The 19,174-nt window shown below is 43.8% G+C and overlaps 1 protein-coding gene across 10 annotated transcripts in view; it reads right to left on the bottom strand.

Moving 5' to 3' along the window:
• TIAM1 (TIAM Rac1 associated GEF 1) overlaps nt 1-19,174 on the bottom strand; it is a 188,683-nt gene that overhangs the window by 34,435 nt on the left and 135,074 nt on the right. For all 10 annotated transcript variants that reach the window (XM_042788618.1, XM_042788619.1, XM_042788620.1 and 7 more), the window contains 5 exons: nt 19,096-19,170; nt 17,880-18,050; nt 11,987-12,091; nt 8,008-8,089; nt 2,801-2,887 (listed from right to left, as the gene is read on the bottom strand). In XM_042788618.1, the coding sequence (XP_042644552.1) occupies nt 2,801-2,887; nt 8,008-8,089; nt 11,987-12,091; nt 17,880-18,050; nt 19,096-19,170 (520 nt within the window). The remainder of the gene's footprint in view (nt 1-2,800; nt 2,888-8,007; nt 8,090-11,986; nt 12,092-17,879; nt 18,051-19,095; nt 19,171-19,174) is intronic.

Raw genomic sequence — 19,174 nt, 5'->3', positions numbered from 1 at the left:
CCTCTCTGAAACATGTCCTAGCACACAGATCTTCAAAAGGCAAATTTTAGCACTTGGTAAATTAGTAATGTTTTTTTTCCAATCTGATTTCAGGAGTTACTTATAGCACCAGCACCCAAGGGAAAAGGGGATCTGCAGAGAGGGAACAGTTGACTCCCGCTCGCTTCAGGGGTGACACAGCGATGCTGACAGACGACGTGCAGCCCTCGAGGTGCTGCAGGACACCTGACCTTCCACTCAGCCAGCCAGGCCCACTCTCCGACTAGCAACAGCCAGCTGCACCAGGGTTTAATCCCAAATAATCTTTAGGGTCAGGCAGGCAGCACCATGCCAGGGCACGCCGGTGCTGACAGCCCTGATGGTCAGAGCTGCTCCTGCCGCTGCAGCTTTTGTCTCCACTGGAGGGTGATGCTGGCAGTCCCCCGCAGGCATCCCCCCAGGAGTGGTGGGACTGCCGTGGCATCCCAGTCACCGTCCTGGCATTTACAGAGATGAAAGCTGGAATTTACAGGGTCGAAAGAGCTGCTCTGTGGGGCTGGCATGTAGTCCTCTGGCTGGGCAATCATGCAAAGGGCAAGTCTTGCCACCCCTAAAGTCCAGACGGAAGGCCTGACTCAGTAAGACTGAGTTGCAAGCAGAGCTCAGCTGCATCCTCCAGGAAACAGATTACCTACCCACATTCAAGAAAGGAATGTGGAAGGGAGGGTGTTAAAGAGCATCAATCTTCTTTAGGAAAATTGAGATCCTTCTAAATGCATGTAATTGTGCCCAGAAACTGTAGTGTGGCATGCAGTTTTGGAGAGAATAAAATGAACTAAATAGAATAGCTACAAAGTAAATGGACCATAAAATCGTATTTGAAACAAGGACAAAACAAAGCAAGTCAAGCATTTCACATTATTTCATTCATTCTACTTATTGATGTCATGTCATAATAGTAGTACATTAATATGCCTGCAACCATAAACATCGTATCTGGAGCTTCATTTACTCTTTGTAATCCTTGTTTTGAATCACTTGGGATAAAGCATCATGTCTGTCTCAGTACAATCAAGAACCTCAAATTTCAACAGTGTTGACTAGCTAATGCAGACCAGCAGAAAAAAAAAAAAAAAAGATAAATCATAAAAGTTATTAGGAGAAAATAAAATTTAAGTTTTCTAATTGGAGAAAGGATTGAAAATTAAATACTGTCTCTCTTTTGGTTAGACTTACTATAGGAAGTGCAGTCAAATGCAAACATGAATGTAAATAATGGGAGGAAGAGAGAGTTTTCCTCCCTGCTTTCTGCTAACTATGGGTATCTTGTCATAATATTCTGCTAAATACTATTCATACAAAAGTGGCTTTTTATATCAATTATGAAGAGCAATATACCACTGAAAGTGTGTTTTAGCATTTCAGCCCCACAGGAGGCAGTCTGTGTTCATGCATTCATTTAAACTGTCGCTCAAATATTTTCTAAAAGCAAAATGAGGAAACCCTGATGAACAAATGCCCCCCAATATTCTCCTTGCTCCACACAAAAAGAATGCAGAGTTTTATTCCTCTGTGGCAGGCTGGTAGAGAGCCGCTCCCCAGCTCCCGTTCAGGGTTTTTGGCAGAAACCCCATCCTGTCAGCCAGGGAATCATATGGGGCTGAGGTGGGATGAGGAGAGAAAGATGGTCTTTTCAAGCTCAATAAACATACAGAGCAGCCTCCAGAACCACCTATGGGGTTTTCTTAAGTTAGGGTTAGAGGTTACAGCTGATCAAAACTCCAGGCTTCCTGCAGCCAGAACTGTTCCCCCTCCTCTGCCCCTTGCTTCTTCCTTCCCAGTTTCCGTCTGCATAGTCCTGTCCCTCTGCTGTGCCATCTCTGCCACTTGTTTCACCGCAACACAAGCCAACACCCTTTGCTAGCGCGTCAGAAAACCTGCCACACATTTCTGCCATGTCAGTTTTCTAACAAGACAGTGAGCTGCATAGGCTCAGCAGAGTGCCAGAGTCAGCACAAGGCAAAGGGCTGGAGCAGTTTGCGGGAGACCGGCCCCCACCGCTTTTGGCAACAGCCAGCTGTGGCATAAGCTCTGCAAGACCACATAACCACTCACCCAGAAAACTCTGAAGGTGTTTTTGAGGACTGTATATACTGATGGGTTATGAAGAGATGAGATCCTTCTCATTCTTCATGCTCCCCATGTTATACTTCAAAATCCAGCTCAGTTCCAGCTGCCCAGCTCCCAGCCCAGCCCATTCCGTGACGGAGCAGCAGCGCTGGCACGTCGGAAAGGGCAATGAATGAGAAAAGCAGGACAGGCAGGGCAGTGTCAGGGCTGACCTCAGCTTGGGTAAGTTGCAGTTAAACCATATCCTGCTCTGCCTTGGGTCAAGCCTGGCAGCCTAGTTATCTCTGCCAGCTTCTGGTCCAAGTGCTACCATGCTTCCTAGAAAGTCTGGAAGCAAAACTAGAGGCAGTAATCCCAGCCACTGAGAGCACCATGATGACTTCTACTGTACCTGTTTATCTTGCAGTGACTGACTGGAGAGGGCCCCTGCTCCTCTTCCTAGCTTCAAGGGACATGCTGACCCTGCTACATACACAGCAACTCAAAATCAAGAGGTCAACTATATAGCCTAGCTGATCCTGAGAGCAGAACAGCCATGTATTCAGCACCTAAGGTCCTTCCCAAAAGACCAGGGTATCTTTTGGACTGGGACCCTGGTTTGGTGTGTTCATAAAGCTTCTGTACCAGCAAGCTCATGGTCTATACCAGGGTTAAACAAACAATAACAAAACCACTTTAAAAATTCTTTTACCTTTCTTGAAAGCTAGGCCTGTCTCTTTGACGCTGTTCACATAAAGCCGACGAACCCCTTCTTCTTCCACAGAGGACAGAGAGAAACCTAGGGAGACACACAACAAGATGTTTAGAAAAAGCCAACCACTTCCAGCATGTCCTAACAACTGTACACACTACAGGTGAGGCTGTGCCATCCCTGCAGCAAGCAGTTGGGAATTCCTCCCTTCTCCTTTCCCTTAAACCTTTACAAACATAAAGGTAAAGTTAAAAAATTAAAGTGGCTTTAACAAAATCCTGAACTGAATTTCTGAGTTTATATATATAAATCATCTACAGCTTTACTTGAGGATACCACAGCTGCAAAACATTGGAACAGACTTCCAGTTCTCTTGCCCCGAAAGGTCACTTCAAGAGGTTTTGCTGTTTGCAGACAAAAGCTGCGCAGAGCTGTGGTTTATGACCCAAACCGACAAAAGCCAGGAAATGGAGAGCTATGTCTTACACACCATCCTGAATTCAGACAAGGCCACACAGCTTCTGCTAAAGTAGAATGCTAACTTTTACTTTTTGAAATTCCCGGAGTGGACAAGTTTGTAAAAATGCCACTTTCCCTTTTCTTTTCTCAGCTGCCACTGGCACAACCTCTTATTTGCCAAGTTTCAACTCAGCACACATTTCATAGCTGTGCTACAGAACCACAGAACAGCCTTATAATGGAAGCACTGACACAGCCTTAATTTAAACAGCACAAACGGTACTGTTACTTTTGGTATTGGTGATTTTCTTGCCATTTGTGTTTGACACTGTGTGAGATAACAATGTGTAAAGGAAATACAATGTGGTTAGTTAAATACGGTTTATTTACTGTTGAGAGTTATCTAAAGCAGAACATTTGCCCTTCTGAAACTTCATTATTCCCTAAATGGGTATAGGCGACCATTTGCTCTCTCTTTTTCCTACTAGAAAAACATTTACAAACCTCCGGGGGTTTGACATGGAATCAGCCACCAGCCAAGAGGTACAGATGTACTGGGAACCTATTCTGGCTTTAGGAGTCCCTTCAAGTTGATGCTTATGGATGAGAAGTTATTTTTTCATCCATCATTAAAAAAAAAAAAAAAAAAAAAAAGAAATGAGGGGGAAGGATGTGTCAGCCTAGAAGTGAGGAGCATATGGCCCTTCATGACTTACTGAGCTACTTGGAATCTGTGTGCGAGCTCCTCAGCCTGAATAAAATTAAATTTGTGAAGCTTACTCAACACACCAACTTTGGCAGAGAGAAAGACTCTCAACTAAACAAAAGAGCAGCTGTAAAATATAGTTGTTATTGGTTGTCATCACCACAAAGCCTACCTGGAAAATGCTTAACCAGAAGGACAGCGGAGCATGCCCGAACCACAGTTTGAGTCAGCACAAATTATCAATTACTACTACCATCACCCTTTTGCAACCGAAATGCTGCTTTGCAGCCAACTACCATACAGTTAAAACAAGGCTGAGCTGCATCCCAAGTTCTTGCTGTGGCTAACTGTGAAGAGATTAGCACACCCAAGCAGTCCCAAGCTCCCATTCTCTTCCATGAGAAGACCTCTTCCTCCTCCAATCTGTCAGGGGTAAGTGCAGGGGATAAGTGCAGGAACAGTTATTTGCTTTTTAATTCATCTTTCAAACAAACAAACAAACAAAAAAACAACAAAACAAAACATAAATCCTGAGCAGTAATTACTGGCAGAATGGGCATAAGGAGCAATTACACGTCATCAGTTTTAAGAGATGAGAGATGGGCAACTGCCAACAGCCTTGAAACAGTCATTTCACAAACACCCTTAACCCCTCCACAGACAGGGTATGTGACCATACCCCAGGTATGGATAAACTATTTTATTTCTGCAGTTGTGATGGTGGCTGGATCTTGTAAACAATTTGAAGGAGCATGCCTGTCCCACCGCAGTCCTGGTGCCAGTGCTTTCATTGCCATGTAGTAAAGTAGAGCAGGCAACTCATCCAGATGAGAAATACCTTGCTCAAGTGTGCCTGTGTATATATATCTGTATGTGTAGTTTGTATATACACATGCACAGTAGGAATGTACAGTTTCCATCTGTCTGAATTCTGCAGGTGCTCCACACAAACACGTGTACTGGCATTGCATGAGAAGAAGGGCAGGAGTGGGTGGGAGCAACAGCGATTGCATAAGCTGGCATCACTGCCAAAAAGATTATTATCAAACTGTGCATGGACTCTGAAACACAGGTGTGAAGAGATGGGTGGTGACCCAGACAGAGCCTTTTCTTCACCGCAAAGTTTTGATGACAGGAGAACAAAAGTCTGCATCTATGAGTGCACATGGCCTCGCCGACCCAGCACAATACCCGAACAAATCCACCTCCACAAAATTACCTCGGCCCTGTGAGACAGACAGTTGCTAACAAAAATGCCAGTATGTTCCCGGCACATACAGGAGCTGGAAGCAGTAGGTTCTTACCGCTGGTGTACCCTGATTCCTGCCCACAAAACCTTTTCAAAGAGGCTGGTATCAGTGAAAGAGGCAAGAATGTATGCGTCCAGGCATCAGCAACTGGATCACATTGACAGATCTAACACTGGCAAGGTCCAACATGCTGGCCAGACACTCCAGGCATGCCTCTTACCACAGGCTACAAAATATTCCCAGCTGAGCTTTCCCTGAAATGCTCTGCTCCATCCTCTGTATGCCACCTGCAAGCATAGTATGCTCAGGCATGATGGCAAAGCTGCGCCGAGGGCCTGATAATGCCTGAAGGGGCAGCTCTGTCCCCTCCCCTGCACCAGGATCTCTTAGCTGGCCCAAAACAGCTTGCAAAGTCAGCAGACAGCTATTCACTTACTGTATTATCTTATCCTTCTGCCAAGCTAGTGAGCTGAACTGGCCTAACTGCACCCTTAGTGAAAGTGTTTCACCTCCCTACCTTTGATACCATGTCTGTTAAATGGAGATAACAGCACTAAGTCTAAACTGTCGGGATTAATGAATAGCTGCTTGTGAAGTATCCTGAAAATTCAAGACGATTTACAAGTATTATTATTGCTATAGCTGGAATACTAGCAACAGCAGCAGGTAATGTCACTAATGATTTTCATAATCTCGTCCATTTTCAAACTGAAGACTGAAGACTTTTCTAGTTCTTCTGGAGGAATCAAGGCACAGGGAATTTAGACAAATGTTTTTAAAACGGGCCAGAAGTATGAGAAGTCTTGAACAAAGCTGCACAGAAAAAACAAGTAACCATCAGAATAAAAAGCCCCTTAGCGCCCTCGACGTTGGTTGCCGTACGGGCTCCTGACCCTGTTCCCAGCACTTGCTGAAGTGCCTGTGAGGGGCTGAGCCCCAGGCACTGCCCAGCTGACTGAGAACCAACCTCAAAGGTAGCCCTGCTCACACAAAGTCTTACACAGGTGCTTAGATGCTTGGAGGCTGGGTGGTCACGTTATTGATTTAGGTTCTTTTCAAAACAAAACCAGCAGCAAGAACCTTTATAAGCAATCCTGTTAAAAAGAACCTATGCCGAAACTTTAAAGCTCTCATCTCTGTGTTGCTATAGCTTGAGAATGTGCTGTAGCTTTCTCTCTGGATTGTAAAAGTAAGTACTGGCAATGATAATTCTGTAAAGAGACTAAAAGAACTAAAAACTCAAATGGGCCTAACATACGGGATGGAAAAGGATCTCAGTGGGAACCCCAGCCTTCCCCAGCACCAAGACAGGATCAACACTTCACCTCTGCTCCCCCCTACACACGTATTTCAGCACACACTTGTCACTGTACAAACACATAGTACTGGTTCTATGAGACACGTACAGACTACAGAAATTCTGCTGCCATTAAGAGTCAAAGTAAGTTTTGCCATTTTCTTTCAATGACAGCAAAGTCAGCTTTTTGGGGGTCCAACTTAGCATTCATGCCCTGCAGGGTGGGAGCCAGTGAACATACCCGTCCCATGTCCTACAGAGCTGATCTCATTTCACAGGACATGACAGTGCATTTCACGGTCTTTCCCATCTATCACTTAAAAAAATAGAAGAAAAAGAAATATACATAAAATGCCACAATACCCCTAATTCCTCCAGTGCTTTCAGGCACAGCATAATTATCAAACCTAGGGCCATCACTGTGATGGTTAATATTTCTTTCTTATGCCCTCAATATTCAAACCACAGTCAGTACCACTGCTCAATATTCAAATGGCCTGCAGCTGTATAATAAGCAGTTTGGGGATTCAGAATTATTCTAGTCATTAAAACAGATAAACAGTAAAAAGATGCAGATTGGCTTCCCACAGGGTAGGCTGCACAAATAACTTTAAAATACACTACAGTACTGTAATTGCCAGACCAAAGGGCAAACTCGCCCGGCTGGAGGTCTGTAACTTGAAATACTTGAAAGATAAGAAATATGACCACTCCCATATAAAGATTAGGGATTTTGCTGAAATTACACAGGTAGGACTTCATCTGCTTTATGTTTTATGCACAGATCCGTACAACATGTCAGATTCTGGCTCTGTGAGTCCATGGTGCATCCTCAAGGGCTGGGTGTGCACTGCAGCCAGGCTCCCCCAGCCTCAGGAACGTCGGGGAGAGACAGGGACCCACCTTGCGTGCCCCTGGCGGGCGGGGAAAGGGACCAGGCAGCCTCTCCTGGGACAGCTGCCCAGATTCAGACCTCAGGGTGCCTCCCACCCACTGCGATGCGCTTGGCTGCATCCCTGCCATCACGCTTGGGGGAAGGAGTGATGGGGGGAAAGCCTTCTAGCCTGATAGCAGCGGCAAGAGACAGCAGCAGCCCTCTCCCAAGCCAACGCCGGGATGCAGGCATTCACGTAAGATGTGACAACTGCCAAAGGATGCTGTTTTCCACCAGCACTCAGTTGCACAACCTCTGCAGGTGGTGTTTCGAGAAAGAGAACAAGAAAACATTTGTCCTTTCTGCTACCGTAGCTCTCATCAGAGCTGCACATCTTACAGCTTGAGCCGCCAGGAAAAACAGCATTCAGTGCACTACAAATAAAACTGTCCTGCTTCAGGGCAGGGGAGCGAGCTTTCTGTGGATGGCACAAGAATCAGATGTGCTTTTCTTACTGTGTTCAACAGGCCTTTCGGGTGTATCAGTGAATAGCAAGCAAGAGCCTGCTCACACTAGAACTGACTTGGTAGAAAACTAAAAACAAACCAAGGAGAAACTCACCATAAATATCTGAAGATGCATCAGACTTCTCTATTTGAATGTGCTGTGTAATTTTCTGACAGATTTCTATTTCTTTGTACAGCTGAAAAAAAAAAAACAAACAACAAAAATATTACACATCAATAGTAATCACTTTGAACAGATTGTGGTTTTTTGATTGCAGGTGGAAGAAACAGACTGTGGTCATTATTTATCAAACATTTTTTCTCCACATGTGTGAGATGTATTAGTAGTGTCACTAAGCTTTACTGTTAGAAAACAGTTAAAGAAGAGGATGCAGTCTTTTACTACCACCATCATAAAAGCAAGGGTACATCTATTTCACTCGGTCAATATCATCTTGAGTGCACAAGAAACAGAGCTTCTATTCCTGTTTTCATATTTTATAGGTAGTCATCATTTAACATTTTTATATTATTTTGATTAAGACATTGCATGGATTCAATTTTTCAATAGTATTAAAATCACAAGGAGGGATTTTGTTTCTTAAATACATTTATTAATTGCTAGAAGACTATCAGATTTGATATACAGCTCTTCCCTAGCATGTAATATTACCTTTAACAAGTTTATAGTTATTTGTACCAAGAAGAGCCCTCCAAGTCTTTGAAATGATCATTAACATCCTTCCTGGGAGACCAGCACAAATCCACACCTAGGTAATAACCCAGAAGCCTACGCAAGCAGGTATAATTCACCCTGTCTTTCAGGAGCCAAGCAACCCCTCAGCAGGGCTACACCCTTCCACCACAGCTCACACATTTTGTGCTTTTAAATCACTTAAGTTCCCCTGCCTTGTGTGGCTGACTATTGTACCTGGGTCCTGCCCCCAGCTCCGAACAAAGGAGCTTGTATTGGGGCCCATCATCCCACCTGAGGCTGGGCAAACCCACTTTTCCAGACAGTATCAGGTATTTAGAGGCTCTGAGCTGACATCTCTGGGAGTCATCCCTGACTTACTTCTTGTAAAACAGTCTGGACACACTGGACACCTCTGGCTCAGCACAGGTTTGAAGCTATTTTTTCCGCAGCACGGGCTAGCACCTAAGTAATAAACCATCCTTTTGTCTTTGGAAAAAATCATACCCACAGGTGAACAAGAGCCCACAGGTAAATAATAATTTTGTTTACATGCTGGTATAAGTGTGTAAAAAAGCAATTCACAATAATTAATATTTTAAAACCAAGTGACATTAGTGTTTGGAATTAAGTATTTAAACAATTTCTTTAAAAAAGGAAAGTAACTCATTAGTAAAGGGTTTCCTTAATAAAAATATGATTTTATCTTCTGCTTATACCAGCACTTACGCATCTGTTTAACTGCAAATATTAAGTATTACAGGAACAGTTATGTACCCATTTCAATGGTTGTATATAGTAAAATAAAATGTAAAATTAAATGAGGGTTCCATGCTAGCTATATTTTTTAAATGCAGTTTTCAAATATAGGAACATATTGTTCAGAACTTGAAAAACAGTTGAATGACATTTACAAAAATCTCAGATAGATTTCACCAAGGGTTTTAGAAAGAGGAGAAAGAAAAAGAAGGAGTGAAAATAGCAGCATTTTCAGAACAAAACTGATCCCTGCAGCCATCTAAACTGAGCGTGCAGGACCAGCACCAAGGCAGAGGGCTGGCAAGCTCTGGCAGGGACGGGGGAGCCGCCCTCTGCCTGCATCCCCAAGCATTTTTCAAGCAAGAACCTCTATTGAACAGGAGGCAAATAACTGGGATGCACAGACTGCAGCCGAGCTGCCCAAACCAGAGAGCCAGTCTGACAGCAGCCCCGGGGTGCTGCCTGCTTTTCTGTGCCCCACGGACCCGCTGCCCCGACACCAGGGGCAGGCAGCGTGTCTGGGCTACGGTGGCTCACGCCACGAAGCTGCCAGCCTAGCAGGCACCAGGGGCTCTTTGGGGAAACCCCCTCTGGCCCCGGCGTGGGGCCCAGGGATCTGCATGGAGAGGTTTGATAGCAATGCCTGGAGCATCCCGGGGGGTTGGTAGGCATCAGGAGTACTCAGGAACAGGATTTCTTCCCGACAGCAGCAGCACTGCCCCTTGGAGCCGCTCCAATCCCTCATAGTGTTTCTCGTAGCAGCTTTGGGTTATTATTTTTATTTATTATTATTATTGTTACTGCTATTAACATTATTATTATCATTATGGTTTCCCCCTCCTCAAGATTTTCCCTTCCTTGCCCCTTTTCCCTCTACTACTTTTGGTCATGTCCCAACACCCTTTGCCAGGGCTACCTTTTTCAGTAGCCTCAATGCCTTCACCCCAGCCTCATCCTACCTGGAAGATTTTCAGGGAGGCCTCTGGTCTCCTCCTTCCATCCAGACGTGCCATCTGACCCAAAGTAAAAAGTCTGGCATGTCAAGCTTCAGCCAAAACACTCCAACACTTAGTTTTCAATAGAAGGTGCTTAAAAGTATAGATGCCTGGTACAGCACCTAATGTTAAATACTCTCCCCTGATGCCTTAGTAACATTTTTAACACATAATAAACTGAGCTCATGAATTTCTGAAAGACTGTGTCAGTACACAAAGCGTCACCGTTAATGTTTAGGAAAGGAATGGAATATGGATATTTAATCTCCATTTCTTATTTAAATATATCTGATATATTCTGCAAGAAAAAGGGGTATCATCCCAAGAAATTACTTTACTGAAGTACTGTACGTCTGTAAAAGCATTTTAGTAGATGGAAGATAGCTCTAGAAAGGTGATATCAACATTGGACAATACCATAAACAGCTATTCAGGAGACTACAAAACCAGAGGTATTATTTTTATCATATGGCACCAGAATCATTTAATTAAACACTTAAACAAAGTAACTCAAATTTTCTCATGAAACAAGCACACACACACAAGCAAACATACAAATGTGTGTTTTCTGAATGTTACTAAATTAGATACAACCCTGTAGCATTGATCTATAATATAATCTTTCAGCACATACATAGTCTCACTGACTGCAGAGCTTTGGTTTAATTTCATTTTTTCAGAATAAACAATAAATGATGACTATGTCAATCCTACATCCTCTCAACATAAGACAAGTCACCAAAGTCCTTCCAGGCAATAAAAGCTAAAATCTGTCTCCTCTGAGTTTTAATTTTCCCAACTATATAATTCACTTCTAATCTTAGCACTTCACTAGCATTTTCTCCCTCTATTTTGTTGACACTGCTAATGGCAAATCCCAGAACTTCTTTACTAAATGAACAAAAGCTTCCGTAACTGGAAAAGTTTTACTTTTTATAAATAAAACAGCCACCAATGAAAAGGACTTTAAAAAGCTTTTCAGCATGCATGTGTAAAATCATAGACTTAAAGCATGACACTAATTCTGTTTGGTCTTTTTTTTAATCTCTTATTTCAAAATTCCTTTGAAGTCTGCTTTTGAGATGAATGATATGAAAACATCCAGCTGAAGCAATTAGGAAGGTATCTTCTCACACATAACTCCAGAGCTTTTTAACCTCAACATTTACCTTCCCATTTAGGAAAAAAAAAAATACCAAACCCAAACAAACAAACTACAAAAAATCAATGACTTGTGCCTTTGTTCCCTCTTTAAAAATCAGGCAAAGTGATCTGAACAAGAAATACTCAGGCCTCAACACCATGTCTTTAAAACCACCGAGGACAATATGAACAACAGGAAAAAACAACCTTGAGAGAAGTTAAGCTTAAGTGTATGTTACGGTGACTTTCACACATTACCTGTGGCTGTTTCTCTCTCTTCCACACAGACACATGCATGCACAGATGTAAGCTAAAAAGAAACTCTCTCCTTAAGATTAAATGTTTGGAGAGATTAATTTACTTTAGGCCAATTTGCTATGGTCTGCAAAGCACTATAATTGCAAGTTAAAAAGCATAACTCTGAATATTACAACTGTCAGATAAACACTAATTAATAGTGTCCTACCAAGTGTCATTTAATTTTACTCAGTAGGTAGCATTACCAGTTCATAGATGTCCTCTTCTGGCTTTGGTACATAAAATTGGATCTGGTTTTCAATCAGGAATTTAAGACGCAGGTAGTGAGCAGAGTGATCCAGCTGGTGTGTCTGCAAGAAATGGAGAAGAGGCTTTAGAAGAGAAAAATCAATGGCTCACATCATTTATACTTAGAGAACAGCCTGACATTCATAGGAAGAAAAATGCCCCAGCACCGTCTTTCACAAGAGGCCTATGATCTCCTAACCTGAACAATAATCTGGGCCTCCTCCTCTTCCCAGGAGTAAGTATCCATTTAACCACTGACCAGGATGTCAAGGGCAGTGCTAGTATTCTAAGCAGCCCCTTTGGTTCTGCTTAGCTGGCAATTCTGCTCCCTCCCATACTATTGCAGAAATAAGCAAACGCTATTATAGCAGAAGACTCAGGGCATACCTTTGTATACAAAGGGCATGTAAAGACCCAAGGAGGAAAATAGATGTTCTGCTAACAGAGAAAAATTTAACAGGAGAGCTTTTTCTGTTTGTTTTGGGTTTTTTTAGCAATCTCATCATTTAGTGGGTAAGTATGATGCGATAAATTTCAAGCAAGCTTAATATAAAAAAAGATCTGTATGTCCTCTAAATTCAAAACAGCTCAGGATACAGACTTTATAAGACTAAAAGAAGCCAAGAGTTACATTCTGGATTACATCCCAGTGGAAACAGGTCACATCATTTTAATGAATTAGCTATAATTAGCTGAAGATTTGGCATTTGGTCTGGGAGATGTTAACGACCTTTTCTCAGCACGATTAATAAGCTTGATTTAAGCAGAGGTTAATGCAGTGTGTAATCAAAACACATTAGAATTATGATAAACACAAAGGATGTCATTCAGAAGTTACTTTCAAAGTTCATAAACTGTTGACTAAAGCCAATAAAAAACCCCAAAGTGATTCACAAATACAGGAGGTAAATTCTTCTCACTATCACTTTTGAAATCCTATTATTATATGCTTTCATATATTGGCCTTTTCATTTTATACAAGCAAATTACCAAAGTTTCCTAGGTTGTACTAAAAACAATGGCTCATCTGAAAACTTATGCAAGAATGTAATTACTGCCTATTTATTATGCTGTTTAAAGACTCGCTTATCCAGTTCAAGCCAAGAAGATGATACACCAGGACCCAGCTGATTGATCACACAGCCCAGATGATGAGTCATGTACACCAAGTGATCTGTGGAAAAGATCACACACTGACCTAGCAAACCCTTCACCAAATACTCAGAGAACAGTGAACGTTTTTGAAAGTCTAGATTAGCCTGTGAATAAAAAAGAGCTACCAGTAAGAAGAAAAAAAAAGACAGACAGATCTATTGCTGCACTCTACATAGAGCTACATTCAAATATGTCCAATTCAAAAACCAAATTATCCTTATATGAAATCGAGTATCTGAAATGGAATAATGTCTGTAATCCGGACAAATACCTAGTTAATTAAATAAAGAATCTGAAATCTATCAAGGGCCAAAATAAAAAGAGCTGAATGTAGGAGATCCTTGTTCTCTCCCCCTTTTTTTTTTTGATAAACATTTTGCACGCTTTGCTCATTGTTTATCATTTTCACTAGTTCTCTCTCTTGCACACAGATACAAACATCCCAGAAATTAAAGGGAAGCATAATTGGTTTTAATGGTTCAGAAATGACACAAAAATCCTAGATTAGTTTCTGGTCAGATTAGTTCACTATCCCTACACACAAACTGAAGAGCGCCTTGCATATCAATTAAACAAAAACATATAGAGGAGACATAAACCCACAGACTGCACACCCCACATCTGGAGGGAGAAGTCTGTGATAAATCACTCTGAAAGTCCATGAAACATTTGAGCCATTTACAGCAAAGCCAGTGGGGGAAAAAAAAAAAATCTATGTGGAAAAACCATACTAGCAGAAAAAGGAGCCAGGCAACCTGGCAGCCTCCTCCTGCCACCACGGTGTATCATCCTGTGGGCTCCTGTGCCGAAGCTCTCGCACACGTGCTGCGTTTCATGCAGCAACAGGCCATGCCAGTCTGCCAGACGTGTGCTGACAAGCTACATGCCACCGGCTGAAGCCCAGGCTTGGGAGAGATCCCCTGTCCGCAGCTGGGTACTCATGTCGCTACCAACATCGACTCCCAACGTCCTCCCCTTGCAGAGGAGACCCACAGGGACGCTTTCCAGCTTGCCCCAGGCCAGCAGAAATCACAGCCTGTTGTGATTTACCCAGTCTGGGGCCTCCAGCCATCGGGCACAGGCCAGGAGCTGCCCTAGCTGCACTGGCAGGGCAGCCCCACCACGGCCAGTTCAGAGCCACCACCCTCCCTGGAGCAGGGGCAGGGGCAGGGTGCGCTCAGGACTGCCCGCAGCCCCACAGCCTGCACCCCGATAGCATCTTAAAAGAGCAACCTGCCCCGCAGGGAGCGGCTCCATCTACCATCCCAGCCGTTAATGACAGGGCTTCTGCCTGCTTTGATACGGGCACTGCATCAGGCGCGGAGGTGACCGCCGACGCCTCCATTTTCACACCTGTCCTTGCAGGAACATTCGCTTACAAGCAAATTGTGTGTGCTGGCCGTTTCAGAGAGCAGGAGGGAGCCCAACGCTGGATGACCAATGCTGCACTGAAGTCCTGAACTGTGCCAGAGCACAGCATCGTCTAAAGGGGATACTGGATAAAACTCAGATCTATTTTGAGCCACTCATTTCTTCCAAGAAACACCATCAGCCTGGGTGGATGCCATTCATCCACTACACTGCAATCTCATCCAAGCCAGGCAATGAGACTCACCACCATTAAAGCTGTGATGGTACAGCACCAGCCACACCATTTAGTTAATTAACATTTGCATAACTGCAGCAAGGCTTTGTCTCCCTTGAAATTTTAAATGAGTTAAACTGCTTCAAATAGGGGCACAATTTTCTACAGAAGTGAAAGGAAAAGGTCCTCTTAAAGTGGACACCGCCAGTCTGCCCTAAAAGCCATACCATTAATCCACTTTTTTGTTGCTGGTCTAGCTGCATCCATATGCAGGAAGGTGGGAGCAAAAACAGGGCAGCTTTAGTGATATTAATATCCTTTCAAGACCACCCAAAATACCTTTTAGCAGTCCAAATAAGCTTCTTGGTTTATTTCTCTCCTAATAACTTTGGCTATGTCTGGACTAAATTAAGCAGCTAACCCAATTTAAAGCACAACCCAACAGCTTAACCGACATGCTCTTGAAGAAGAATTTACGGCCTGGGGTGTGATCTGATTCAATAGGCTCTGCGTGGTGCAGCGGGTGGGCACACAACCCAGACTATTCATCCATTTCGGTTACCTTCTAGTAAATGCAAGAGACAGGCATATTCTTTCAGCTTAGTGGGGGAGACCTTCATCAGCACTGAAATGACAGCATCACAGAAACACGCTAGCCATCCCACTGTATTACTCTGGCTTCATACCTGTGTGGCCTAAGTTTTTTCAGTAGGAAAACACGAGCTCAAAATCAAAGTAAGCCTCCAGAGCATCATGCTTCAGGTAACTTCCCAGAGACTTTGAGCACAGATCCAGAGACCTAGGGGAAATCTGCTTCTTGCCCCTCACGCAGGACTGTTTGAACAATGCAAATCATGAAAAAACAGAACCTTTTATCCTTCTCGATTTTTATCCAGTTCAGCCAAAAGACCAACTGCCATGTAGTCTTCTATGCTTGATTTTTGGTGTTATTTTCTCCATACTGGCTCTGCCTAAATTCATATACAGTGTGTGTGTTTCTACTCAATATTAAGACATACCATTATACAAATGTTAGTAATACGTATACACATGTTCACACTAATCAGTATTATCCATAGGAAACAATTTCATGCATATACACTGACTTTTCCTGCCTTCCAAGTGCTGCTATTAGTTAAATCTTAGGAGAAATCTCTGAGAAACCACTTTAAAATATGCTTTAAACTCTCCTCCCACCAATCTTGAATCATAAAAGTGTCACAAAGCAGCCTCCAAAACCTAGCTCGTTGTATAATAACAAGCAGCAATGTTAGCGTAAGAACACATTTTCTACAATGACTTGAGTGCACTTAATGTTCTCCAACAGAATAATCAGGCCTAGTTTAATAGCACAAATAGATTTAACCACATCTACAAGCATGAAGAGGTTTATATGAAATGTAGATCTTGAAATGTTTACTATACCAGAACTTGACTGGTTCTCGGATGGCAGATGGCAAACTGATGTGAAATGATGTGGATCAGATATTAAAAGGGAAAAAATGAGCTGAATGCAAGAGACAGAAGAAAGAGATTGATTATTAAATGCTACAGAAAAGAAAGCATCCATCAGTGTTTTCCAGACTGAAAACTCTTACAGAAAAGAAACAGACAGATAATAGCTCTTCAAAAAACAAACACTCATCCACCTCCCCATCTCCTTATACACCACCACCCACAGCAGTCACACAGTGAGAGACCAGATTCTCAGCAGGCACCTACTGAAACCAGCGGAGCTACACCAATTTCTTCCAGCTAAGGATTTGGCCCACTGAGTTAATCACTCTTACCCAAAGGAAAATATAAATCCTAAAAATAAATCATTACTAATAATGTGTCATCCAGCTTCCCTATCATGTCTCTCTCCAAAAATGTCATCTTTTCCTGAATACGATGAAGAGCTTTCACAAGCTGCAGCACTCTTTAATAGTGCACCTGGCAGAGAAACGAGCACACTGTATAATTATGGCAAACAAATGCTTTTCTCTCACCTTCCCTCTCTTTGGAAGCACATGCAACATGTTCTAAAAGTCCCCAAAGTTAAGCTCTTAATACTAATAAATGTTTTCTTTTCTCTTGCTGTTGTTGTTGTACAAAAGAGGACTCACTTTTCAGAACAGCACGTGACACGAGTTGGGTCTAGCTTACAGTCAGCCAGTTAGGAGAAAACATACATTATGTAGCTGCCAGAACTGAAAGCTTGTATTTAATTTGTCAAAGCTTTCAACTTCTCTGCTGAGACGTAACTCTTTTTAATGGCCAAATGTCTCTGATACTTCATCTTTTAAAGAAATCCAGGTGGTTTTTCTTCCACCTCCCCCCGCAAATGCAGATAAAAGCTTTCCTCTCTCTTCCCTTCTGCCACCTACACGAGGCGAGTCTGACTCCGCAATGCAGACAGCAAACACGGGCACCTTCCCCTACCCCTGGAGCTGCTGTTCTCTCCGTGCCTTCCTCCCCCACGCCAACCGGAGGGGAGGAAGCGGCAGGGGGAAGGAAGGAAGGAGGAACGGCACCTGGAAACAGGACAACCTGGCACCTGGGAAAGGGTGAGATCACCCGGCTCGGCTGGCGGAGGAGGGAAGGGGCCATGGGAGGGCTTGGCAGAGGTGGGGGAACCCGGGTGGTCTGGCGAGGACAGGGCGGCTGCACCACGAGCTGTGGGGCGTCCAGTGAGAGGAAGCGGGCTGGGGGGCCGGGATGTTGGGGGGCAGATGGGGAGAGGAGAAGGGTCCTGCACACTGCTTGGTCTCCAGTGGAGGGGGAGCGCGGGGCTGGGTACATGAGAGGTGGCAGCAGAGGCAGGGTCAGGGTGTGAAGGCACCTCAGAGGGTCGTGCACAGCGGCCAGAGTGGAAAAGGCAAAAACTAGTCCACCTTCCTCTCCCGAAACTCATGCCAAGTTTAGCTCCAGCTGTAGGAATTTTTCTTGTGTGGTGCTAGCACAAAAATTTCAGTATAATGTCGCGTTCTTCATCTAACATACAACTGATAGCCCAGAACAGTGCAGTCTGAGCGCTGGCATGTGAGAAAGTCACTGTGAGGTTCAACTGAAAGGGCTCAGGGTTGTGGACACTTCACCCTGCTTCAGGGCATGCTCACAGCTCTTACCTTGCAAATCATTTCCAGCACATCTCGTGTGGTGTCCCCGGGACGGATGACTGTCAGAGCAGGCTGGTTGTTCGGCAGGCAGAACCACGACGGAGTAAAATACTCGTGAACCCAAATATCACAGTCAGGATTGTGCTGATGGACACTGCTCAGTGCCACTTCTTTCTCCCTCTAAACAGACAAAATCCATTATGACAAAATACAATCTCCCTCTTCATCAAGTGTAAGGAACATTATATGCTGTCGCAAAAAGCCCTCTTAAAGAGAAGACATTTTATTCATAAGCGTAGATAGAAGACTTGTCCAGACAAGAAACCTTGCAGTTTTACCTGAGCAGTATAAAATGTACCTTCCCATGCCACCCACACAGCTACACTGGTGCAATTCGCTTTTCCTGGAATTTCACACTATGGCTATTGGGAATGCTAGGAATGCAACAAACAATAACAGTAATAAAAAGAGATTTAAAATTAAAAGTTAAATGCACTATGTTTCCAGGTAAACCAATCCAAGGCCAACAAAACTGTTGTAGATGCTACAGTCCCTATACCTAGAAATGGCAGAACAGCAAATTTCAGCATTTATTTTGAATTTAACGTCTTCTACACATCCGAGTTGCACTCCAAGCTGTAAATCCCCAGGAAGTGATGGAACAGCAGAATCCCTATTTGCCGCAACTGGGCTCACGCAGCTAAACCTATATTCACCCGATGACAAATGTGCCTCTTAGCACTGCCTTAATGATGTTTTATAGCTGACTATCTCTGGGGAAAGAGAGAGAAGTTGTAATTGTGGCTGCAAACGCAGAAGCTCACAGAAGCGCATGAGAACGAAACAGAGGAAGCCCTGCGCTTCGTAGCGGTGCCAACCCTAAATTATAAAACCCCCATATGGCCACCACAAGGAGCCGTTTTCCAGAACCAGCGGCGCCCAGGTCCTCCTGTGGGCAGGCACTTCCCTGGCATGCAGCGCTAACACCCCTCTGGGTCTGGCACCTCCAGCTGCCCTCAGGATGCCACACACAGCGTGTGAGCCCTTCTGACCGTGGGCAACCAGCTCAAGCCCTCCCAGAGCAGCTACAAGCCCTACAGCACAGAGAGGGTCATCCCTCTCCCCTCCGGGGGCTCCGCGTCTCCTCTCACATCCCAGAGTCAATGCCCCATTTAGGCCGGCTGCAAATTGGGGGAAGGAGGCAGCTGGAGAGCTGGTGTTTTACCTTGCCATCTGGGACTGTATCGTCAAAGATTCCCTCGAGAGATTTCTTTACTGAATCAACTCCTTCACCAAACACCTGA

Source organism: Tyto alba, unplaced genomic scaffold (genome assembly GCF_018691265.1).
Source record: "Tyto alba isolate M040663 unplaced genomic scaffold, T.alba_DEE_v4.0 Super-Scaffold_14, whole genome shotgun sequence".
NCBI classification, from domain to species: domain Eukaryota; kingdom Metazoa; phylum Chordata; class Aves; order Strigiformes; family Tytonidae; genus Tyto; species Tyto alba.
The sequence above is the reverse complement of the archived record's forward strand: the minus strand, read 5'-3'. Positions and strand labels throughout refer to the sequence as shown.